Genomic DNA, 27626 nt, shown 5'->3' on the forward strand with positions numbered 1-27626 from the left:
TTGCATAAAACTGCTAAGGAGAGCTGACAGTAATAACTATAAAGGAATCTCACTATTACCTGTCACGTATGAAATATTATCCAAACTAATTCTTAACAGATTTGACCACGGGTCAACCAAAAGTATGGCGAATATACATTTTAAGTTTTCGATAATTTCAAGTTATATCTCTTGGACGGCTGAAGATAAGAATCAAATCTTTCCACATGATATATATTTATATTAGAGCAAGCTGAAGTAAACATTTTAACTTCGATATTTGACTCTAAACCATATTAGGAATTTTCAAAATTAACACAAATAATGTTCGTTTCCGCTTCAATTAAATACGTTGTAATTTAAGGAATATATATATTTTACCAACTTAAATAAGAAAAAACTTTCTTCTTGAATGTGATATTTTTTTTTACTGCTGAGTAAAGTTTTAGAGTTAGCCTACACATGTTTAATTTAACAAATAAAAATGAAATGCTGATTTGAAAATTAAACAAAATTAACCAAATGAAAAGATGTACGTTTATATTGCTTTTATTATAATAAAAAAAAGTAAATAAATAAAACGAATATCTACAAAACGTTAAATTGTTTTTAAAAGTATCAACGGTATTAGAATAAGTACAGCTGCTAAAGGGTTATGTCTCTGCGAGTTTATTCAGGTGTATAGAAGAGCAGTCGACTGTTAATTGGGGTTAGGTTCGCAGAAATAGACCAGTCAGTGCTCAAGCCTGCTACAGTGTATTTGTGTATTACTTTGAACCAATGACATAAATCCCTGTGAATGATTAATTAACTTAATTTTTCAATTAATAGGTTTCTAGCTCTTATTTATATTTACCTTTCCATATTAATTTAAATGGATAAATGGAATGTGCCATAAAATATTTTATGGTGAAATTTCAACACTTGAAACAGTTAAATTATTTTGATGAAAATGTAAAAAAATTATTTAAATTGAGAGAGTATAATGAAGTTTTTTCAGTTTATATATAGCAAATGTACACTCTCTACAAAGACAAAGTTAAAGGTATTACTTATTTTCTTATTAAACAAGAAGAAATATACATATTTAAACAAAAATTTGAAAATCGAGAATGAAAGGAAAAAGAAATCTTCTTCAATTACATGGAGCCACGGAGAACGTAATTAAGTGCTACATAGTATCAAAAACGAATCATTAGGACAATCATTATGTCAGTATAACTGTGTTTTTAAATTTGGAGGTAAATGACACAGTGGTATGAATACATGGTCAACGGTAATGGTTAGCAGATATAGAACAAATAATTTTACAGAACAATTATCTGTACGTACACTTTTATCGACGTGCAAGACGTAAAAATTCTTTCAAGGTTAGTGATCGAGTTTGGATTCCGATTACAAATATTTTTTAGTAAACTTACCATAGCAAATGGGAAATAAGCGTTTTCAAAAACAGTCATTCAAATTAGAAAAACCTACAAAGTAAGTTTATCTTAATTTTGTAATTCTATGTAATTTCAACAAGTAGTTTTCTGGTTTTGTTTTTAACAGTTTTATTAAAAAAAATTACATTTTTAAGGTTTATCTTTAATTTGTGTATAGAATAAATCACCATCATGAAAACTAAAAACTGTTTTAAAATTCTACATATTTAATATATATTCGTAAATTTAGTTACATAAAAAATTTGTTGGTTGATGCATTAAGTTTAGGCAAATATTTTTTTTAATTTGAGATAAATAATGGATTATAGTTTTTAAAAATTTAAAGAAGATTTTCTTGTAAACTTGTGAAAATATATCGTTAGGTCTATTAAAATTAAAATACTGGGCGAGTTTTGAGCCAAACCCACACTGTTTGTGCAAATTTTGAAAATTCATAACTTTATCGAAAGTCAAATAGCAAAGTTGAAATTTTTATGTTATTTTGCGTTTATACAGATTTGTATTATATATAAAAAATAGATTTCTATCGCAAACCTCATCAGAGATATGAAGCGGTCAAACTTTCATAAAAATCAAAGCATTTTATTTTTAAAAAATCATAAAAATATAAGAAAGACTTATCAGTGTTCTTGTTTTACTACTTTGCTTATAATAGCATACATATGAAAAGATTCGCTTTGATATATCACCACTTCATTGCAAATTTAAGCTCTAAAATGTAAAATTTATTAAATTTTGATATCACATCGTAATTAGCCATTTTTAAGCCCTTAAATGTAAAGAATCTAAATTAAAGAGAGAGATTTATTGAAAAAAAAAGTTAAGTAGCAATATTTTAGCGTAATCGAGTCCAAAGATGTTAAAATTTGTGCTAATTTCTCCAAAGTTAAAAAATAGCACGCAATAATTAACGGTACTCCCTACTGGGCTGGAATATAAATAAAAATATATTTGTTTTGGTCTGCTAATGTATATAAAAATAATATATAAAAAAACTTTTCATTTAATAATGGAAAGCAATCCTAAGTGGTTCAATTCTAATGAATTGATTCTTATTGTAACTATATGGCAATTGCATACAATGACGTATTAATATTTGTGTTAGTTTTACTAATAAATTTAGAATATAAATGGCTATATAATAGATAGCCTTAATGAGAAAAGTCTTACTTATGAAAATACATAGCCTTACTTACAAGAAACGTTTGATTTTACATTATCATTAAAACATTACGAAACTCGTAACATAAAAGTATAACACAATATTCCAAACATAAATAATGTAATAATTATACTAAAAATAAAAAAAAAATCATTTTAAAATTAAAATAAACTTTTTAGATAATCTGTTATCGCTTCATAAACCTCAATAACTGCACCGCAATTTTTTTTTACAATTATTAGTTTAAATAAGCTTTAAGAGAGTTGGAAGTAGAACCGAACCATACTGCATGTTTTTCATGAATGAAGGCTTACACAAAGATTCTTTATAGCACCAACTTTAAAATAAAAATAGAAATAACTATTTGGTTGTGTATATCGATCGCGAGAAAACAGACAACAATACGCATGAATTTATAAAGACATGAAAATAGATAGTCCATCTAGAAATAGATATTCTCGAGAAAACAGACAACAATACACATGGATTTATAAATACATGGAAATAGATATTCTTCGTTTGAAATTTCTATACAAAAAACAATATAAGAAAAGAAAAAAGATAAATACTCGAACATAAAAAAAAAATAAATAAATACTAACGCCCGTATTTCCGTATAATGATTAATTTATTTATTTCAAAATAAAATCCTTTATCACACACACACACACACATATATATATATATATATATATATATGTATATTCATGTACTATGTTTACATTCTATTCAGCTACAGTTGGCTTACTATATGATACTAACAAAACTACTTAAATACATTCATAAAAAAATCTATTGTTTAAAACCAAATAAATTTTCTTAAAAACAAAATAAATAAAATCATAAGAAATAATTTATTAATTATGTAAGTACAATTATATCAGTTTCACTTATTAAAAAGTTATTTACACTAGTATAAGTTAGATTTTATTAATTATATGTTAATCAAGTTTTCTGGAAACCCTTTTCTCTGCACCTGAACCAGAAAAAATGAGTTGCCAGCTGCTAGCAGATACTTCTCTTTAAGCGTCGAAACAAGCAATTCCGAATTTTCTTGGGTCAGATGTAAGTGTCGAACCAAATCGTTTAGTTCAGTCTGTGAATAAAGGTCTGGTGCACACCTGTCTCCGGGTTCGTACCGGAGACAAAAAATGTTAACTTCATTTAAATCATTTGTGGAACCGGCTGTTTCAGGTAAATTATCTGGTGGGATTGACACTAATACGTTTGGACCATGAGTTATCGGGCGTAAAGCAGACGGCATATTTGGATAGACAATTGTTTTTTTATTCTTCAAATTGAAACCGTGAACAGCAATCGTACAAAAGTAACAATCATTGGTGTGATCTAGTGGCTCTCGCCACACCATCGGAACTTCAAATCTGAACGCTTCTTGTTAACCCTTTGACCACCGTCTAAGTCCTGCAACACACTTCCAGCATAGTGGGGTACCAAAATTTTGTCTTGATCTCCTATTTTCACTGCAAAATACTTGAAGTACATACGTAAAACGAAACCTGTTATATTTCTTTTCTGTCCTTCCATCATTAACTCACCACAGATGTAAAAAAAGAATCTGCAGAATTTTTTCAGACTCTTGAAGCCATATTGAAAATGAAAAGTTTGCTTTATGGCCTGAAAATATATTTTCACCGATAAAAACGCGTTTGATCTCGGAGGACGGAAAAAACTTGATATACGAACTCTGATGGTCTCCCACCGGGGCTCTTCAACTCAACCTCTCCCCATCGACCACTTCAGACCAAACAACTATTTAGCTATAAGAATGCATAGCATAAACAAAAAAGTGAATATATTGTATTAATTTATTATAAAAAAGTTTTATGTCTATTTTAAGTATCGCATTTTTGTAATTTTTCCAGTTTTTACAAATTTTGAAACTTGTGAAAAATCCTGGCCTGATCCTGATTGTTGTCTTTTTGAAGGTGGGGGAGCACGAAAAATAAAAAAATACCGATTTTTAAAAATATTTTATACCTTTTTTGGTTTATGTAAACTTTAACGATAATTTTACAATGAAACTTCATCATTTATTACCTACCTTTCACCTCGAAAAACCAATTTTATGCAATTTTTTCACGTGCCATTATTTTTCCACGTTATAAAAATAAATAGTATCCAATGCCAGGAACGTATTGCAAGTCGTTGTCAAATTTTTTTGTTCGTTTGCATGTTTCAATGTTAAGAAAAACATCAGTTATAAAATTAAATTACGTAGTTCAACATAAAAGATGACAAATAATTGAGAAATTGACCGTAAGCCCATTTTATTTTACTGATATTGTGAAAATTATTAACGTTAAAACTCACTGGAGTATAGAATGAAGGACTGGTTCCATAAAATCTATGATTCTATTAATTTAATTTTAAAAAATGGATAGAGAATAAATAAGGGAATACGTTCATATTTTTTACTGCTGATTGTACTTTGTGAATATTCGATACCGCAAATATATCAATCACGTTATATATTTTTCTGATCAGTTTCAAGATTAATAGCTTTATATTTTTTGAGAGGAGCCTTCGACAGTAAACGATTTATTTCCTCAATCGCAATTTTTTCTGCAATCCTTAAAAATTATACTTTTTCTCAATCACTTTCTATTAGCTTAACAGTCACAAGTTAATCCCTGAATTATCTCATTAAAAGAATTTAATATATCTAAAGCTAATTTTTTTACTTCCTTGTACAAAGTAAAGGAAGTATTGTGATCGCGAAAGATTCCAATTTTCAGATTTCAATAGAAATACCCATTTTGACTATCTCTGAATCCATTTTTACTAGTTTTAGCGTGACGTCTGTATGTGCGTGTGTATCTATCATAACTCCACTCAAAAACGATTAGCCGTAGAATATTGAAATTTTGGATTTAGCACTGTTGTAACATCTAATTGTGTACTTCCCTTTTTGATTGCCATCGAAATTAAAATTTTAATTAATGAAATATTTGGATTCTAAAGGGAAGACACATCGAATCGAATCAGACTTCATCCCCTTTTGTTATTTTTTTAATTTTTTTTTGTTATTTATATTCTTGAATTTTAATAATAATAATTATTAACCCGCGATTGTAAAAAAAAAATACAATATATAATAATTCAAAGATAATAAATAAAAAAATAAAAACGTTATTAGCGAAATAGAATTTTATGTACTTTTAAAAATGTGTAAATGTAATTTTATAGGCATTACATATATGTATATATAATACATATTTTGGTGAAACATCTGATTATTTAATAGTATTAATTGAAAATTATAACTCAGAATCGTATTATTTTTGGATTTTCTACTTTAATTTCTGTTTAATTTTATCTACATTAAAGTTAACTGCAAAGTGACTGAAAAATAGATCTTCATAAGAACAACATATACACGGAGACATATATATCCGATCTTTAATAAATTGTAAAAAATTCTTATCTTTTAGGTCATTACTCCTCTGATATTGTTGGACAATATCCTTCCGAAGTCAGAGTTGATCATCGTTTCGTTTATTTGTTTTTTGTTGCTAATCATTTCATCGATCTTTAGTTTGATATAATTCTTCTGATCTTAATTTGTGTACACGTTTTCTAGTTTTTAAATTTTCACTCTTTATGTTCATCATCCTCTCTTAATCTTTTTTTCCTTGGTCTTAACGTTTTCTTGTTCTTTATATATATTACCTTCTCTTAATGTTTTTATTCTTTCTTTGGTTTGAACATTTTCTTTCCCTTCATATTCATCTTCTTGTCATCTTTTGAGATATATTTCTTCATGTTGTCTTTCTTTTTCCTGTATGATTGTTTCTTTTTATTTTTGAATTTTCACCAAGTAATCCAGTATATAAAAACTGAATATTTTACACCGTAAGGTAAAAATTAACATCTGTAACCTGTATACAGGAGTTCACTAACGCAATACTTTAATTATTATTAACTTTTATATTTATATGACACACCAGAAATCTAAAATCTTTGTTAATCAGCAACTAAAGAAAATACGAATAATACTGATCTGGTAATACGAATAATGTAGGGACTTTTACTTTATCCAGATATTTCATGTAAGATTGTTGAATTAATAATTCAAGTATAAATATTTGATGCTAATAAAAAACTAATATTTCAGCAATTGAGTAATTGCTGCTTTTATTCGGATTTGAATACTAGTTCAAGAATACCGGTGTTCTTTGGTGGTTGGGCTTCAATCGCGTCACGAACAAGGGGCGCAGCTGCCTACGAGTCCCGAATCCAGAAAGCTGCACGGGATGCTTGGAGTTTTCCGGAATATTCAATAGAAAGAAATAAATTATACAATATACATCATAAATAGGGTACATAACTTTTTATTCTTACGTTGCCGATGGTAAAAAAGATAACTGATTATAATAGTTAATTACCTAACTACCAATTATGAACGTCGAAGTCTTCAAATGCAGCATCGGCGATGTCAGAGGAAGTGACGTCACGTGACGCCATGTTTTGAGCTTGATGATTGCTGCTGGCCTGGTCGATCTTTTGAAAAAAAAATTTATTTTGTGGTATTTGAACTGCTTCTTTCTTTTTCTTTGCATATCAATGTATATTTCAATGTCTCTATAACATGCAACGTAATCTTCAACTTAATTTCTTTGCAACATTCTTCATTCTTCACTCTTCATTCTTTGTATTTTAAGGAAACGCGATGATTTCGGATCCATTTCTCAAATCGTGCGAAATATATATTGGATTCCCGAAATGCAATCGTCATTTCTTTCGTAACGAATCTTTTCAGCTCTTCATCCGATTCGGATTCTTAGCTTTTTTGTTAACAACTTTTGTAGTTCACAGCACTATTAAATCAATATTCGATAATTCTTTAACATGTGATTCAATGAGTTCCTCTAAATCATGTACATCCACTTCCATTTCTAGTTGCTTACCCAGATCCATCGTTTCTTTGCTCAGATCCTCGAACGTGTCATCTGCTTCGAAACTTCCGAAATCTGAAGCAAATTGCGGATAAACTTTCTTCCACGCTTGTTTAATAAATGTAGATGTCAAATCTGTCCATTTCTATACGACAATAACACGTTAATTTGCCGAGGCACATGCGCAGACCGCAGACTGAACAGTGGCGCAAGCGCAGCGTACACTAATGTGTTTCTTATAGTTCATAGTTCAAGTGCAGCATAGTCTCAAAATAAACTCTAGACATTTAATATTACTTTTTCTTACTTCATTAATTTTACTTATATTGGAAATTTCTTAAATAAGTATTAATTTACGTTCATGTCGAATTTATGTAACTGGGGTACTGTCTTGTTTTCAATGAAAAGAGGGGAAGGCAAGTTTTTTATCACATATTTCTTTCCCGTAAAATAACAAAAGATTAAAAAAAAGATAACAAAAGTTAAGTTCCTCTTACAGAAATCAACCACTTAAACTTAATTTTAAACAATATTAAAAATGTTTAATCTACCCTAAATATTTTAATTATTATTATCATCTTTTTTCTTGTTAAATTTTAGATAAATAAAATAAAATGATTAAAAACAATAGAATTCAAGTGATTGATGTAATAACTGGATTATTAGCTGCATTAGGTAATCCGATATATTCAAAAAAATACAATAATTTTAAAATGACATTAAGAGCCAAATTTATAATGACTTTATCGATAGTATCATTTGTTATATGTACTATAAGTTTATATGTAAATTGGAACGATAACCATCGAAGGTTATTGATTATTCAAGACATTGTTAATGGTGGAAATGTTATTGTCGCTTTAAACGGTTTAGTTTATTCGCCTAAAATATTTATGTCGCTACTTGATGTAATGAAATATTCAATGAAATTTAGCACAAAAAAAATTTACAATACCATTAATGAAAATATTATTGATAATATTACTAACGAAATGAATATATTATCGTGGAGATTAATAAGGTAAGTAAATATGTATTTAATTTTTTTTTTTTTTTAAATTGAAAAAGTTTATTTTAGAACTGCTATCCAGCAATAATAAATACAATTGATTTCGAATAATTGGCCCACTGGTTAATTGGAGCAGTCGATTTTTTTGACAGTTCTTTAAAGAACAAAAACAAAACGAAATTTTAAATTGATAAGTATAATGTTTATTCCTTTCATAATACCTCTTATTCGGGCATATATATGATGTATATTTCTTACTAAAAACGATTACAGGCCAGTGGTATTTCTCGAATCGTGTAAAATAAAAGGATAAGAAGGTAATTGTTAGAACAGCTGGCACACTCTAGTGAGTCAAATAATTTCGATTTTAGGCTCCCGCTGGTGGGGATGGCCGCGCTACCGGGGAATGGTAGCCCGTGCGACCGGAGGCGGTCCTGATTGTGACTTTGTAATTCCGCGAGAGAGTCCATGATAAGACGGGTGGTGGTGCGGGGTTTGTCCCTGGCTTCTGCGTGGACCGGAATGAGGTTACGTTTCCCTTGTTAGGTGACTTAATTTGGTCGACTTATTTCGGTGTAGGTCTGAATTTCTACGTTGTGTAAAACATAATTTGATTGGTATGAGTGTAGCACTGATTTAACCTTTAACTCATTCGTTTAACTCAACTCATTATGAATGTAAGTGAACTATAGTTTTGTACAGTCTCAGGTCGACCATTTCTGAGATGTGTGGTTAATTGAAACCCAACTACCACAGAACACCGGTATCCAAAATCTAGTACTCAAGCCCGTCTAAAAGTAACTTTGCCTTTACTAGGATTTGAACGAAACTCTCGGCTTCGAAATCAAATTTTTAAAAAATAAATAAAAAACATTAGTATTGAATTTTTACCGCCCAATACAACGAACCTCATCCAACCATTGGACATGGGAATTATAAAAAAAAAATACAAAAAAAAAATTACAAAAATATATTTGATTACATATAAAAAATTATTTTTTTAAAAAGTTTTTATTTAACTAATATTAATATTAACATTAATAAAAAAGGAAACAAATTATAAAAACCCTCTAAAAAGTAAAAAATAAGAATTAATTCAAATTGAGAATTTTAAATAAAAAATTATAAAAATATAATATATTAACAAATATAAAAATGCACTGAAAAGAAAAAATAAATTGTATAAATATCTAATAAATAACCAATAAATAAATATAATAATTATTAAATTTTAAAATTAAAAGTAATGGAAATATTTAGTTAAATAAAAGCGTGGCGCAGTTTTTATAACAATGTTTTCGAATAAGTATTTATAGACATTTGCTGTATTTTAAAGTATATTTTTTGTTTAATGAGGTTGTTTAGTATATGTATATACTTTATTATCATTAATAAAATAACTCAAGTTTTAATTCTTTGATGGTTCAAATTTGCACCAAGATGACCTTTAAGGGTTAATAAGATTAAAAATAAAAATTAAATTTAGAAATCTTGCACAAAGTTATTACATTTTGACGGTAATATGAAAAATTATTAATTATTATCATTATTATATAATTGTAATCGTAATTATGAATTCATTAAATAAAAATTCATAATTAATTAAAATGAAACTTTTAGCGGAAAGAGTGCGTTCAATTTGGCTTAGATTACAAGCAGAATTCGGAGATGAACTTCAACTATGTGAGAAACGTACAAACAAAACTTTTATTTAGTTAATTAAAAGCGTGGCGCAGTTTTTATAATTTATTTAAAACAACACAACATTTATTTTTACAATAATTAATCTTCATGTTCATTTTCAATAACACCGCGAGGAGGCGGAAAGGTCTGCTGGAACTTCTCCAGCTGAGACTGACTAGCTACAAGTAACAATCTGGGAAAATGCACTCGCTTTCTTTGTACGTGTTCTCATTTGCGTGGGGGTGGGTCATAGCAAATTCCGTCACCTTAGTGTTGTATGGTCATCGAAGTTACATAAGTGTACCAAATTTCATTGATTTTCATACGATAGATCAAAAGATATAGCAGTTGCAAGATTTGATTATAACTAAAGCAAGTTAAATAAAAGCTTATAAAAATGAAGTTTATTTGCCGATGTAAGTCGGTGAACCACAATCTTCTAGAAGTAGAAGATAATTTATTGAATTCTGGCTCTACAGCTAGAGAAGTAAGTGCAAGATCAACTTATTGCAAGCAATTCAGTTCGTAGCCGACAGCTGGGGAGAAGTAAGTAAAAGGACAATAAAAAGTTTTTTTTTGCCCATTGTGGTTTTTCTAACCCAGAAGAAGAGTCAGAAGACATGCACGAACATGATGGTAACACGTCACTGCAGCAAGTTGAAGATTATCAAGAATTCGTGCAGATTGACAAAAATATTGAATGCGTACGAAATGAAGAATATGATATCGTTATTGTCGAAAATCTCCAGCCTACATTCAGCACAACGGATGAAGCCAGTGATGATGAAGATGAACCATAAATACTACAAGTTACGATACAAGTACAAAAAGATTTTTCGTCGGACCTTAACAAATTTTTTTATGCAGAATGAAAGTTAAAGCAGTCCTCAATTTGAATTGAACATTTTTTCAAATTTTGTTGACTGTATGTCATTAAAACGAAAACGGCAGTGCAGGTCGGATGATTTTTTTCTAAGAAAATAGTGAGGTGAGACTTTTATGTTTTGTACGCATGCCTATCTATTCTATTTAATCATTTAACACACAAAATGTCTAATTTTATTTTGAGCTCTTAAGGGACTATAAAATAACGATCAGTCATTTCCTTTCAATTAGTTTCGTTATTACATGCAGCCTACTTAAACAGTACAGCACGTATTTTTAACTGTAGGCTTCATGAACAGGTATATAAAAAAACCAAATTAACTGATTTAAAATTCGATTTTTACATTAAATTATTGGAATGGAATGCAAAGTTGGCAGGAGTCGATTACTCCCTACTTTATCGCAGAACCTGGACAGAGTCCCTTGCTGCTGGATCATTCTAATCGGGCTTGTTTTTAAAAGGGTTATTTTTTTTAATCTCGGATCTAATTTTTCAAGTTTTGTCTATTATTATTTTAGTGAATTTAAGACGGATTTAATTGCATTCCAATCCGTTGTTAAACCAGCGTTATCGAACCCATTTCATGGGCCGACCGCGGAAGGCTAGGCTTATAAAGCCTGTCCTCCCGACGTAATTCCCCTTCAGACCAACCACTGAAGTCCTGTCGGTGCTAACTCTTTAATAGGCTAGCAGGAATACGCCACAACGGGGCACTAGCTATAAGGAGGGAGCAATGCTCCCCTTTTCCGGAGGAGTCGCAATTGCTGGGATATTTTGTCTTACTGTAAGTTTTTTTTTTTTTAAATTTAGACCGCGTTTTTGTTTTATGCGCGACTTACCGTGTTTGACGTCTTCAAACTATATAACTCGCGAAAACTTTTCACTCGCGACCCCGGAAACGCGTCTGACGCACTATTCCGTTTATGGCTCATGCGATATGGAGGCCCCTAAGCCTGGTTTGTCGATTTTCGGCTACCGCACCGCACCATCACGGTGGTTCGTCCAGTACGGCGTGAGGCCGCTTCCTTACAACTGTCGGAGTTGGGTCCTCTCGGCAGATGTCCCGAAGATGACTGTGTTCGGACACAGCCGCTCTCCCGAACAGTCTGCGCGCCTGTTAAATTATTGCGTCTGCAGTATACCGTACTTCGTGTGTGTATATAGAATTTGCACAAAGAATGTGTGAGTGTGTGTGCTATGTTTAATGCAATACAGTGTATCGCATACGCTACAATTTACAAATTCCTTTATTAGGGGCAGCCGTTTAGTTGGACAAAATGCTCTGGTCCCGATGTATCCCATTAAACCGGAATTGAAAACATTAAATATAGAACACACTATTTTGAGAGTAAATAGGGTTACATTAATTTATTAGTTCATCCGACCGTGTTTTTCTTCTGGCTGTAACTGTGATATTGCATGAATTATGAGGCATTGGTAAAAAAAAAATAGTGTTCACTAAACAGCCAGTCCCACTTCTGGTGAACAAAATAAAGGTGTCACCTATAAGTTGGTTATCACCAGCTGCATTTAAAAGGACTTGGTACTTTCAAATGCAATTGTATACTTGACTCAGTGACAAAGAAAACTTCATTCCTCACTCTCCAGACGAACCTAGCATAGGGTGATTATTATTCTTAGGGATAGCCTGGGAGTACTTATGACTCATGTCACATCCCCTGCAACCATTTTGTTTATGGGTTTACCTATTAATTTACCTATATTAATATCAATTGATCATAACAATAATATTGTTATTAATAGTTACAATGTTTAGTACTGATAAGCCATGTTGAGGATGTAAGATGGTCCTATTGATGAGATCTGTTCAACATATATCTGACATTTTTCTTAGAAGTCAGTTTAAAAAAAATCAAAAGGAAGCTTAACAAAGGGATTTCTATAACATTGTGACTGACTGGATATGCAATCTTATTTTGTTTTTTGTACTATTATTTCATGCGTGAAGACAAAACGTGTTGAACGAAGCTAAAGCATCAATTTTTTTCTAGACGTTCAATGACACCTCACCAAAATGAATGATTATATAAAATTCAGCATCAATAAATGAGGGGTTTATAAAAATGATATAATGACTTATTAATAAAGCAACAGCTGTGCAAACTACTTCAAAATGGTCAAAAGTAGGTGGGAATAATCAGAGTTCTAATGGATCATTAGCAACCAGAAAAATTTTGATGTTATTGAAATTTTATATTTTAATTATACGTTTTATGCAAGCTATCGAGACATATTTAGAACCATATTAGGGTTTTTGGTAAGATGGTAAAATACTTGATGAGTTTATCATCCTTTTTCTTATATTTGACTCCTTTTTTCTCATCACCCGTTCTTTGGGTTTAGGTTTGATCCTACTTCCTAAGGATTCTAAGAATGATGATAGAATAGTTTGTTCTTGGTGTTATCCTATAGAGGCTTTTGTCTTCAGAGATCCATAATAGATTTAATATGGTTAAAATGTCAATAGGGTAAAGCCCTATTTCCTAATCCTTAAAAGACCATAATATCTAGCACTAAAAATGGGTCCAATGATAGGAATCAGGTTCAATCATGATAGTAAAAGTTTTAAATTCCTGAATGTCAAAGAAAACAAGAAAATTAAAATGCAAATTCAAACTGATACTGACTATCTCTTTATGGCAACAGCGTTTTATATTCAACATATGCTCCAGAATTTGAACATTTAATAAATAATATCATTAACATCTTTATCACTTTCATAATTTATTTATATAAAGCACAAATTAAAGGAAAATTTTGCTACTGGGAACTTCATCATAAGCATGGCTAAGTTTTTCATCATACCTTGACCAATGGTTAAATTAAACATGTGACTCACCAGGTATCAAAGCATTTGATTCTCCAGTAATCTGTCATTTCTTGTTATGAAACAAGCTGAAAATACAAAATCAAGATTTGAGAACCTAGAAGAAATTATGAACATCACAATACTACTACAAACAGATTACTACTATAAACAGATTATTCCAGGAAAGCTTTTAACAATAATAAAAACACAATTGATTATATTAAAGCAAAAGAATCAAACTTTGAAAGTAGAGCTATATATATATATATATATATATATATATATATATATATACACACACAGTTCTTTTTAAAATTTTTAAAAACCCTCTATAGTTAAGTAGATAAAATTTCTGTGACTTAAAGGTGCAGTATTATGTTAACCCGATCTATTATTATTATTCTGTTTAATTTTGATTTGAGTTTATTAGAATTCTACAATTTCTTTCAGTGCATCTAACATAACTTGCTAATAATAGCGTTGAACTAATTTAATCATTGCTTTTACGGGGGACTAATCTCTTCAAGCTGATCGATTACATTAACAAAAGGCTAAAATGTTGGGATGTGTTTTTTGGTATTTTATAGTAAAATTTATATATAGAATATGTTGATCTTATTTTTAATTTAAAAAAAGAAGTAAAATGAAAACTATTAACCGTTTTTTGTTTTTTTTTACAGGTTTATGTTTGTAGGGATGGTAACATATTGGATATTTGTATGTATTTTTCCATTTTTTGTATATTTATTCAATATTTTTTACAACTATGAAATAGATATAAATAATTTTGATTCACCAGTTCCGTCATTTAATATAATTACAATAGATAATAATTTAATTATATTAATATTAAATTTCATAATTCAAATAATAATTTATTCAATTTCATGTTTAGTTTTTACAACGTGGTTGTTACTAATATCAATATCCTTGGTACAAGTATCTTACGAGTTGAAATTATTAAGTTGTTTAATTTTAAATATTGATAATTATTTACAAATATTAAATGTAACTGGAACAGATAGATCAGTTTTAGAAATGGAAACTTATGATTTAAATCTGAAAAACTTCATGAGAAATATTTATCAACACCATTTAAGGACGATACAGTAAGTATGAATTTTCATCTTTTAAAAATTTTTATTTCTTTACGTAACTCAATTTTATGGAGTATTACTTATTTAACCAACAACAAAATGAAATGTATTTAACTACATTTATTTATTAAAATTAAATTTATTCATTCTATTTTTTAAAAATGTCTTCAATATCATTTTAATTTTTCGAATAACCTTTGAAGTTTTTCCTATTTCTGGTTACCTTAATAATTAGGTTAACATTTTTAAAAAGAACCTGAAAAGAATTTTTTTTATATAATTCACCTTTTGTAGCTTCAAAGAAAAACATCGATTGACTAACTATTAAGATACTTAACACAGCATAAAAATTTCATGAATAAAATCACCATGAAAAACCTGTTACTTTTATTCTAGCTGAAATGAATTAAGCAGATCTTATTATAAGCTAAATTTCCACACTTCTACATCTGAATATTTATAAACTTACAATGAAATATCTTTGTGTAAGAGTGGTGTGGAAATTAAGTTAAGAAATACCCTAAATAATTTTTTCATGGCAACATGGTTCACAATACGTTTATTTGGTGGCAAAAGTTGTGGGTTTCAAGAAATAAGGATGTTTGACAACGAGATCCATTAACTATCATTCTAGCTATTAGTATAGTAACTTAAAAAGAACAAATATTTTCTAACAATATTCATTTTCTTTATGATCATACCAGTTGAATCATTGACAACAGCAACATGTACTTACGTACATCAGTAGAAATTATGTTCTTTGTAGTTTTACTATACTTTTCATTCTACTGAGAAATAATTTTTTATTCCTTTTAAACAATCCTAAAAAAAACATATCTTGGAAAAGACTCAAATATGTTTTATGTTTACGTAATAAATTTTATACTATTTCTTTTTTAAAATATTTTAATCTAAAGTATACAGGAAAAAATGATGAGAAACTGACACTTTAATACCAGAATTAGTTATTACCAGAGTTAGTGACATAGGTGTTCTTTGGTGGTTGGATTTCAATTAACCACATGTTTGAGAATGGTTGACCTGAAACTATACAAGACTACTCTTCATTTACATTTATACATTTCATCTTCTGAATTAATACCTTAAGGTGGTTACAGAGGCCAAAAAAGAAAAAAAAGGAGAAAGAAGGGTTAGTGATGTAGTTCCACAATTTAAAATATAATTACGAATAGAAAAAGTTTTTTTTTAAACTAAATTTCATCACCTTAAGTTTGTGTAATATGCGTATTATTTAAGTAATTGAATTTCAAAATAATAAATCATGTCCCTCAAAATATAAATTTCTCATAAAAAGAAAACCCGATAAATCTTTTAATTCATGTTGTGTAATTAAATTAAACAAAATTTAAAACAACTCATATAGGAAATTATTTAAATTTTAAAAGGAAATTTTTTGAACCTAGGCAACCATTTTTTTTTTATGGCAAAGTAATAATGCCTTCTCTATCTTTAATCTTGAAAGCACTGGGTTCGAATCCCGATAAAAGTTTGATATTTACACATAAGTCAACAAATTGATCTTCTCACACACACACAAACACACACACACATATATATATATATATATATATATATGTATAGTAAACAAAGAACCTTATATAGTACATGATAGTTAATGACTATGATAGTTAGTAAAACTATAAAATCAATCTAAATTAACACATTGATCTCTAAAATTTACATTATACATTATCTCGTTTGGATATGCATATTAAAATATTTTTTTTTGTTTTTATTTAATTTCAGGAAAAGAAAGGATATCAATAGGCTCTTGAGCATGTCCTTACTGGTTTTTAATCAGTTTGTATGCTTACACTGCAGTGTTATATTGTACTGTTTACTCCAGGTAAATACATACTACACTATTTGTATTATTACAAAGTATAATTTTCGTTACTCAAAGTAATGTACGTGTTTGTCCATTGTTCATAAAAAACAAAGTTAGGTAATTAATTACAATAAAACAAATATTCTAATTCGCTGTTTCATATTGAATTGATACTCCAGCAAAATAAATTTCGGGAACGAGTGACTGATTATTAATGAATATTTAAAGTTTTAATATTTTATATAAAGTTAAATCATTTTAAATTCTCACTATTGAATACAAATGAAAACTTAAATTTTTATTAAGCTTCTTTCTTAAGTTCTTCGATTATTACTGTTACAGTTTGGTTCCTGATAAATGTTAGTAATTGCTCTTTTATCTTTGTACTTGAACCCTAAACTTTTTAAAATCGTGAAAAATGTATTCCAGTCTAAGTTATCAAATGCCATTTCTAAGATTATAAATGCCAAGTAGGTTTGTTTTTTTCTTTAATCTTCTTTCTGCTATTAATTGAGTGCTAAAATTGCTTCCCTTGTCCCTATAACTTTCCTGAAACCTTGTCTTTTTCGATGCTTGCATTCCAATCCTCAACTATTATTAAATTTTCATCTTCATTTATGTGTTAACTGCTTCATTAATTTCTTTGCATACACATGCTACCTCATCATCTGTATGCCTTGTATACCTATGTTGACAATCGTTGTTGGCTTAGTTTTTGATTTTATCCTTATTAATAATTTATAAATTTATTATATATCTAATAAAAATGTGGTAGTTTCTGTATATCTGTAATGCTTTCATGAAAAAATTGGTCAAATGATTATTACTATAACAACTGGATTATGTTCCTTGCAATTATATTCAACATTGCATTGGTAAAATCGAATTTGTAGACTTAGACTTAGAGCAATTGAAATTAAATGTTCTATAAAAAAGGTCACTTAGCCCTATTCAATATTTCTTTTGGTTGAGAAAAGTACCTCTAAAGGTGCAGTGTAAATTTCTTTGGACTTGCTCTTCACCTTCAAGGAAAAGATGCTATTTTGTTGACTATAAATAAGTCATAAGGGTCAATGCTTCAAGTGGCTGGTTTCCACTTGGAGAAGCAGTTGCATGGGCAACTGTATGTGGCTTGCTCCATAGTGTCCTGTGGGAACAATCTTTATATATACACTCCAGAGTGAACAGCTGTAAATGATTTATACAATTCTGTTCTTTAGATTATGTTGTTTGCAATCTGTTCCACCAAAAAGTTAAAAATATAAAATAAAAAAATAAAACCGAAACAAAGTATGGTCACCTCCTCGTGATGTTTATTGGATAATGGTAAGAACAATGGAAAATATTTTTTACCTGTACAGAGGCTGGTAACCAACTATAACTACTGTTTTTAAGATGAGGGCAGACTATTCTGAAACCTGCAAACTTCAGAAAGTTATGTCTTCTGTTGTTAAATGACCAAACTGTTGCTCTGAAGAAATTACAATGTACTGATAGGTTTATAAATTAAAGAGGCTTCAATTGTTATTTATCAGTATTATTTTAAGAAGCATGAGGATGATGAATGCAATGGAGGTCTAGGAAGTGAAGCCTCCTTTCATTTTCTTTTTTATGTTTAGCCCCTGGAACCACTGTAAGGTATTACTGCAGAGGATGAATGAGAATGATATGTATGATGGTAAATGAAGTGTAGTCTTGTACAGTTTCAGGTCGGTTTTTCCTGAGACTTGTGGTTACTTGAAACCCAACAACCAAAGAACACCACTAACCACGATCAGATCAAGTATTCAAATCCGTATAAAAATAATCGCCTTCACTAGGATATAAAACTTAGAACACACGACAAGGCAGTGGAGCCACCTAACTGACTGGCAAGTTAATAAAAATTTATTTACTTGTCAAAAGTCCATCAGAGTCGAAACTAGGTGCACTCCTTGGTAAAGTGTGTGGAGCAGCAGAAGCGTTCACTCTCTTGTTTAAAGGCCTCTGTGCTTTTGGAGGCTCTATTTTCTTGATGTGAACTGTAACTTTAGATTTGGTTTGTTCTGGCTTTTGCTGAGCTTTCTCTTCATTTGGCTTCACTTTAGAACTGGTCGAAGAGCAAATCCTTGTTGGAGAAGAAGTAATTTTAATAACATCTATTACTTTCTGTAGCTGTTTAAGACTTGTTTCTTTAAATGGTGTTATTTCCAATTTCTTATTAATGATGCGTTCAACCATTTTTGCCAATGCTGGTGCCAGTTAAGGTATTATATTTTCTGTTTTAAAGGGTGCTGAAGAGACTGTTGGAGGTGTAGTAACCTGAGCATAAGATGCAGTCGTTGGCGATTTACTACCCAATTTTCTTTGCGTTGTAGTAAATGACCTTCTTCATGATCTTCATTTCCTGGATTGCTACTTCTTGTTTGTGAACTGGGCAGTTATACAATCTTGCTGAATGTTCTGTTGTTGTTGATGCACATGTTGGTCTCGGCACGGGTCATCAGGATGACCCGTGCCCTCACGGGCACGGGTCAGGATGAGCTCATCACCCGTGATGAGCTCATCATTCATTGTGTTGCTGGATGTTCAAATTTTTGGCAACACCAAAATTTTTTGAAACACCACAACAGAGTTGGGATGAATGGAGGCTCATCTAATCAATAAAAACCAGGTATTATCTTCTCTGGACACTTTGGTCGGTTGAACGTCAGGACAAGAGACATGGAAGATACAATTTCTCCATTATATCGTGTATTCAATCCTTCTGCATGCAAAGACTCCTTGTTGATGAAGCACTTCAACAACTTCTTCCTCTGTGCAGTTTAGCATGTCCCTGCACATAACAACTCCTTTGCAAATATTTCATGTACCATGTGGGACAACTTCAATGTCAATGAGTCCCAAATTCTTTGCTTTAAGTAGCTGTGATGAGTGCAGGTCGTTGATTATCTCAACAAATAATCTTATTCCTGTCTTTCTTGTTTCCTTACAGGTCCTCCCGCGCTTTTGTGATCACAAAAGCAATTACAGAAGGACTTATCTTGGTAGAATCCCTTTTTTGTTCTTTACCACAATATGATAGTGAAGTGATAACATATCTTGTTATCACTTGATTAATTTGCTCAAAACATGGTTCAATTCTTCTTTTCCACTGTCGCAGAATTCTATACTTTTCCTCCTCTTTGCTTCCAAAGAAAAAGGCTCTCCTGAATTAAAGTTCTTACATAGACACTCTGCCATAGAATTTGTGGAAGTAAAAGATTACATAAACCTATAAATCGCCATTCAATATGTCACAAGGTGCAGGCAGAGAGAAGGTTGGTCGTGCACCGGATCATTGATCCTGCCTAATTCCCAATCAGCTTCCTCCTATAGATTTAACCTGGTCTGGGGAGTCAGGTACTTTCTGACCCACTATACTGTCATTGCAGGGCTCCAATTCCTTTACTCATGTGACAATCCCTGCCAAGGTCCAAAGTGATTGACCCAAACTGGTCGGCAAAAGTCTTCAGCATAGCAAGGTCACTGCAGCCTGCTCTCAACCCAGCTCCACAACTGGGAAGAGGGATGAGCATTCTCCGTCTGCACCCCACCCAATGTCAGCACATGCCAGGTTACCGTCATGCCTCCTGCCACCACTGCAAACAGTAACATCAAGAAGCAGAACCGTAACCTGCTTAGACATGTGACCTTTTTCAAATGTGCTCAGTGGGCAGGAAATAAAGGGACACTAGAGATGTATCTCAGAGTACTGAGCCCCACAACGTGGTTGAATTGATGTTCTGTGATCTGAGCAGCTGGGAGCGTGTGGCACAATTCATCAGGATTATTCTCAGGGCCAAGAAGGATGACCTGGATATTCCTGTGCCAGGTGAAAACTAGGTAGCAGCCTTCTCAGGCTAGGATAGCAGGACAGGACTCTTAGTTGAGTAATGATTAAGGAAGCCTTAAGTAATGAGTAAAATGATTTGGGCTGAGTGCTGCTAGAAAGGGGATAGGTTTTAGTCAATAGTCTACCGATTGTAATTCGATAAGACCACTAGTGGAAGCCCTGCACTCTGGGTAAATGCATTTCCACTTCCCTTCCAACAAAAAAATTATTGTTATTATCTACATAATTGTATAAAATCAAATTACAAAGTACAACAGTTTTATTGCCAAAAACATACTAATTCTTTACATGGTTTCGAAGTTAAAATTTTTAATTGAATAAAAATAATTTTTTTATTTGGATTGATTGTATTTTTAATATATAGTTAAATTGCAAAAAAAGTAGTATAAATAATTAAAATAAGTAAAAAGTATAAACAATATGAAATGAAATTGTCTATAAGAAATGCTAAATGGAAAAACTTGCTTTGGCATAAAAAAAAAGGATTACAGAAAAATAACCTAAGTGCTTACTACTTAATGTGAGCTTTGGGTCTTTGAAATGAGGAAATATTAACAATTTTATCATATTTACTATTTTAAATTTTAGTTTTTTGGGCAAAAAATACTTTAATTATTACTGTGATATTTTGATATATATATAAATATTATGATATATAAATATATAATAAAACAAAATTTCAAATTATTTTTATACAAAAGAAAATCTTTTGTTTAAAAAAGATTCCATTTAAGTAGTTTGGAAAAACTTACAATGAGAAAACTATTAAGACAACTATATAAGAAAATTCCTCTACAAAAAAAATAATTATTTTATGAAGAATAGTGTTTAATAATACATAGAATAAACTTGAATTACTTTATCAAGTCTGTTAAAAAGCTCTTAAACTTTTATTTTATCTTTAATGAGTTGTAAAGAAATTTAATTATTTCCCTAGAAAAATGAAGTTTCAAGAAAAGGAAAATATTTTATGGCATATATATCAACATTAAATTGTTATGGAATGATTTGTATCATGGGACAACTATTAATTAATAAGGTAAGGAAAATTTTTATTGTATGCATTAAAAAAATCATTAAAAACGAAAAAAATGATGTAATATTAAATACTTCGGTATAATACAACTATTATATGTATTTAGTAACAAGTTTTACTGGGGTTCTTTACACTTCGCAAACTGCAAACTGTAATGAATATGAGCAAGAAGAATGATTTTAAGTAGTCGAATAAAAACAAAGAGACATTATAATGGTAGAGGGGATAAATTATATATGTTTTCTGTATTTAGAGTGGAAAAAATTAGAATAGTAAATATAGAAATTTGGAGAATTTTTTTCTTTTTGGTGGTAACATAACAAAGAAATTGAAGATTTTTTTATAGGAGGTTTACTATTTACCAGTTTTGATTTAATGTGCTTGTCTATAGTCAAAGAAAAAGAAAAAATTCAGACAGTGGATTAGTAAAATAAAGAATGATAAAATAGAAAATTTATATTTTAAAAAAGCAGGAATAGGAAAAAATGAATGGAAAGCATTAAAATTGATTAAATTGGCTTTACCAAGTAATGAAGTTTGGACTGTAGGGACAGCTGAAATAAATGTAGTTGAATTTGAAGGTGGAAGACGCAAAGAGAAAGACCAAGGAAGAGATGGATCTACAAAATGACAGAGCAATCAGAAAAGTGTGCTAACTAATTTCAAATATATTTCAATCATCAAATATATTTCCTTCCATAGAAAACATGTTCACTATACAGTACTCCCACAGTGAAAACAGTTAAGTAGTTTAGTTTTAGGATAAAGCTTGGATTTTGGTCATTTGTTGTGATGATGTGTAACAGTATATTCTATATAACAAAGATTGTAAAGGAACAACAAAATTGTTATATGATTAAATGTGACTAGTATCAGATGCCAGATTACCAGCAGTTGTAATGGATATAGAATTAATGTATTAAATTGAATCATGCCTTTCAATGTAAGAGCATAATTTTTTTGCTTGTTTGAGAATCATATGACGCAATGAACTCTTACAGGTAAGTATTTTTATAACATAGAACTAGGATAATTTGGTTGTTTAGTTGATAATTTTATATAACATACAATAGAATTTTTATTAATCAAATTATTTATTATGTTATATAAAATTATCAACTTATTAAAAAAATTAAACTGATTTTTTATATGATTTTTAGTCTGATCAGTTTTATATCATTATAAACAATAATTATTAAAAATAAATGTAACAAAGAAATCATTCAGTAATTTTTATTTGACTAGTAAGTGATGAAAACTTATATATACAAATTATCTGGGTAAATATGAATTGACATAAAAAACCCTAATTTGAGCGTACTTTAAAACTTAGACGAGAAATTGAAAAACAAAGAAACATAAAATAAAATTAAGTTAGATTTTTATCAAGAATACTAATATTAATTTGAATAAAAAGGTGACTGAAAGCAAAACTATACTGATTGTACAAATTTTTACAGGTGTTCTCTTTCTGAAAATAATGAAAAAAAAAAATAGTATAAATAAGGTCTTAAAACGCTTCAGTTTTGAGTTGAATCTGATCAATAGTTCCCCTACTTTGGTCTCTTAGGTAAAAAAAAATTTCAAAATTGATTTATTTTATGAACTCATAAAAATTTGTCTTAATGTCGTCCATTAAATAAAGTCTGAGACATCTCTAATGAACTAATAAAAATAGCTAAAACTCTTAATATAAAAAATATAAAGATTTCAAAAAAGCAAAAATGCTTGCTAAAAATCTTGTGAAACATTTCATTTTTGAACGTATTGTAAATAAGAAAAGACAGTAAATAAATTGTAATTTCAATGAGAATAATAATACTGAAAATTAGCTTTATAAATAGGAACCTTCTACAATACAATATATAAAAAAAAGTGTGGCTCAAATATAAAGCATAAACCTGGCATATTATCCTATCCGTTTCGGCTTATCCATCAGTTAGTGGTTTTCAAGCCTGCTACCGATAATGGAGTATGACCATTATGATGCTTGGGGCTCTTACTAGATTGCCTTTTTATAGAAGTAGAAGGAAATTAAGATTTTTTATCAAGTAAACTTAATCAACCCTAAATGTTCCTCGTTAATAAACCACTTTACCCTAGATCAACTGTCCTGATGTGCGTGGATCATCAGAAATGACTTTGTGCAGGGCTTGAAACTAATTAATGTGTAGGATAAACTAATCTCACATTGCAGTTCATTTTTCACTATGTTGGATAGAGAAAAAAGAACCTTTTTTCCTTATGTTAGTTCCCTTCTTCCTTATTTTGAGTTCTGCAAGTACACATTTCTCTACTCAGTCCTTATTGAGGATTTGAAGACCTGCACATATCCTAGGAACGATTTAATGAAGGAAGGTTCTCAGTATATACCTGTTTGAGGATTTATTTCTTATGACTGCTCAATAAGACAAAATTTCTAAATTCCTATTGGATGAAGGTATGCACTCTTAGAACACAATGTAACATTTTGTATACTATTATGTAATATTTATAGATTTATTTTATAATTAACTGTGCTTTTTTTTAACCAATTCAATATTCTGGAGGAAGAGTGATGATTTATGGAATGCAATAGTGTTATGTTCATGGCAAAATAAACCATTATGGTTCAAACGCAGCATAAAGATGTTTTTAATTTCCACCATGAAACCATTAAAATTGGAACCAGGTGGATTATATGGACTGGATTTAAGTTTCTTATTAAAGGTAACAAAAAGAAAAAGTTATTTATTTAGTAAATATAAAAAACACCAGTAATGAATCAAGTTTTATCATATTTTTTTTGAATGTTAATATTGTTAAGAATTATACATGTAGATGATTTAGCGGTTTGGTCAATTAAATATTTTGCAATAAAACATAATCTGCCTTTCATCCAGAAGGGTCTAGATTTGAATACAATGTTTGAATTTTACTGCAATAATTATTTGCCATTAAGAAACCATTATAGAGCATTAGATCTGCTGTTTATCGAGTAAAAACAGATTAAGTGCTTGACTTTTGACTGGTATTGGTTTGTGGACCTATTCTCACAACTTCGTCAATGTATCAAAAACTTTAATTTAAATTTTATCTTCGAAAATAGGAAATAAACGTACCTAATAGTAGTACCCCAATAATAAAGAATTAAATTGTAGTCACATTACATATTAACTTATGTAACTTGATTGTAATACTAAAGAACTTATAGCAAGAAATCATTAGAAGAATTCTCAATCAATGTAATTGAATTTAGTTTCCATCTATTCTCATTAATTTTATTCGTCTAACAAAAATGGATGGTTAGAAAGATGTTGTATGATTATGTGTGATATATCTTTCTATGATCTAAAATAGGTAACAGAGTACAACTTTGAACAGACATTCTGGGTTCATCAGAATGATGTACAGTGGGTGTAAAATGAATGTAGATTTTCTGGAGCTTTGGATTTCCATTAAACATCTTCTTAGTCAAAAGTTGATAGTAAGAAGGATTATCTATGACCATATATGATGTTTACTTATGATCTAATGAAGGAATTGGCTTACACCTATCTACCACCAACAACTTTGTGGAAGATCACATAAGATTTACCCAATTTGAAAGCACTTCATTACTGACTAATGTTGTTAGATTTATTAGTTTAAATGAGTGTTGTCAAAATACTGATTTCCATTTGATGAGTCTTTCTGAAGGAACACACACTCCCCAGAATAAAATTGTGTTGCAGATAATTTCAAGTAAAAAATCAAATGTTCAGTGAGACCCTTAAAGGGATTTTATTTATATATACAGTAGTATTGAATAATGAAGAAAGTGAAACTGATATCAACAAAGAACATGACTGTTAACACCAGATAGTTGAAGGTTATAAGTTTAACTTGAAACCGATGCTCTTCAAGATGTGTAGTTCACCAATACACATTTAAGGAAAATATCTTATTAATTTAAAGCAGTTTTATTTTCACATATAAAATTTTGATGTACAATTTTCTGATGCTCTTTAATCGCATGTATGAAAAATATTAACGCAAATAAAAGAGGGCTTTTATAGAATTCTTGAGATACACTTTAAAACCCATAATCAAGACCTATAAAATTTTTCATAAATATTTTATATTTTACGTGGATGTTATACATTAATTGCAGGTTAATGATACAAAATCATAATGATTTATAATTAAAATAATATTCCTGTTCCTGGGTGTTTCTATATATTCTGGAAGAGTTACAAATTTATACATGTCTTTAACTTAGATTAAAGATATTTTAATATCCTGTATAGTTCTACATAATTTTCTATTGTAGTAAATTATCTTAACAATAAGTTTTATTGTATGGTCAATGTTTTTATAAGGGATTCGACTCATGCAAAACTCAAGTTACTGTGATATAAGTATAAACATTTACTAAGTTTCATCTGTAAAAAATGTATGAAGCTTTGCTTTGTTTTAATAGTCATAGCTTTGCTTTGTTTTAAAAAGACATTTGTAGCCAGCTTTCCGGTTAATTATCATTACAAGCTAATGTGTTTGTCAGATAGAAGAAGTAGTGACATAACAAATACATTAAATTTTGCTTGTAAAGGTTTTTGTTTTATGTCTATTTATCCCAAATTATCGCAATGCACATATTTGGCTGTATTTATACAAAATCTACTAAATATTGTGATATTTATTATTAGCATTTTCTAAGCTGTAAAACCTACACTTAATATAATAACCTTAATTTATATTTAAGACATGGATTAAATTTAATTTTGGTTTTTTAAATTTAAAAAAAAAAAATTTTATTATTAATAAAGAAATTAATTTTTCAGGTACTGCAGGTGTCATATTCATATTGTAATTTGATGTTACAATTTAACAATAAAAAATCTGTAGAATAACTGAAGAATAAAATATTAAAAATTTTCATTACTATCATATAAGTTATACTTTATTTTTTCAATATCTCTAAACAATTCTCTTTTAAATTAATGTTTTTTGTTGTTAGGGATCACTTCCTTATAAATAAATTTTTCCCAGCAGAGTAAGGAAACCCCCCCAAAAAAAAAATTAAAAATTACGGATTTTTCGTGATTATATTGTATTTTATTAATCGTGACTTGACAGGTGTAATCGGGAAAATTACCCAATACTTTGTCAGCTTTACCAAAATGTAGAGCAATTTGAAAGATATAAAATTGCCATCTGAATATTTCAAAGAAATAACAATTGAATATTGGAGATCAATTGTGAAACACGCTAATAGCTGTAGAAGGAAATTATTGATTATTAGGTAGAGAAAGAGGTTCAACACCAATGATTATTTGTGTTTACAAATTGTCAGAAGAATCTAGAGATGTTTTCATTTCAGGCTTCAAACAAAAATTTTAATTAATTTATTAAATTTTAAAACTGTTTTATTTCAACTTTGATAATTGCACATTAAGTTATTGGATTACAGTATTATATTTAAATTTTTTTCATAGATTACAATAGATATTGATTTACGAATTACAAGTATTTCTTTTTTAATATTATATTGTGCAGGTAGTAGTGTAATTGTAAATGATAGCCTACATTGTTTTTTTTTAGGATAATGAATCATGTTACAATTTTATAATAAATTAAAATATCATGAGGTAAAAAGATAAAAAATCATAATAAACATCTCCATTGTGAAGTGCTAGTGTCTCAGCCTTTCATCTAGAGGTCCTGGGTTCGAATCATGGTTAGACATGGCTTTTTCATAAGATAAAAAATTTCCATTTTCATATTTCCACATACAATCTCCTTTGTAAGTTTCTATGGTGAATTAATTCTTCAGTCATTAAAAAAGCCTTTTTTTTACAATAAAAGACACATTGTTCACATATTTGCGTGCATTGAATTC

The 27626-nt window shown here is 29.5% G+C and overlaps 1 protein-coding gene across 1 annotated transcript; it reads left to right on the plus strand.

Annotated features, from left to right (window-relative positions):
- The first annotated feature begins 16780 nt into the window (after nucleotides 1-16780).
- On the plus strand, nucleotides 16781-25919 carry LOC142332763 (uncharacterized). Its single transcript, XM_075379378.1, has 4 exons — nucleotides 16781-16874; nucleotides 21668-21769; nucleotides 24320-24475; nucleotides 25899-25919. Exons 1-4 carry the CDS (start codon nucleotides 16806-16808, stop codon nucleotides 25917-25919), a joined length of 348 nt encoding a protein of 115 aa, XP_075235493.1. The 5' UTR covers nucleotides 16781-16805.
- Nucleotides 25920-27626: the final 1707 nt, after the last annotated feature.

Source organism: Lycorma delicatula, chromosome 12 (genome assembly GCF_047948215.1).
Source record: "Lycorma delicatula isolate Av1 chromosome 12, ASM4794821v1, whole genome shotgun sequence".
Classification (NCBI taxonomy): domain Eukaryota; kingdom Metazoa; phylum Arthropoda; class Insecta; order Hemiptera; family Fulgoridae; genus Lycorma; species Lycorma delicatula.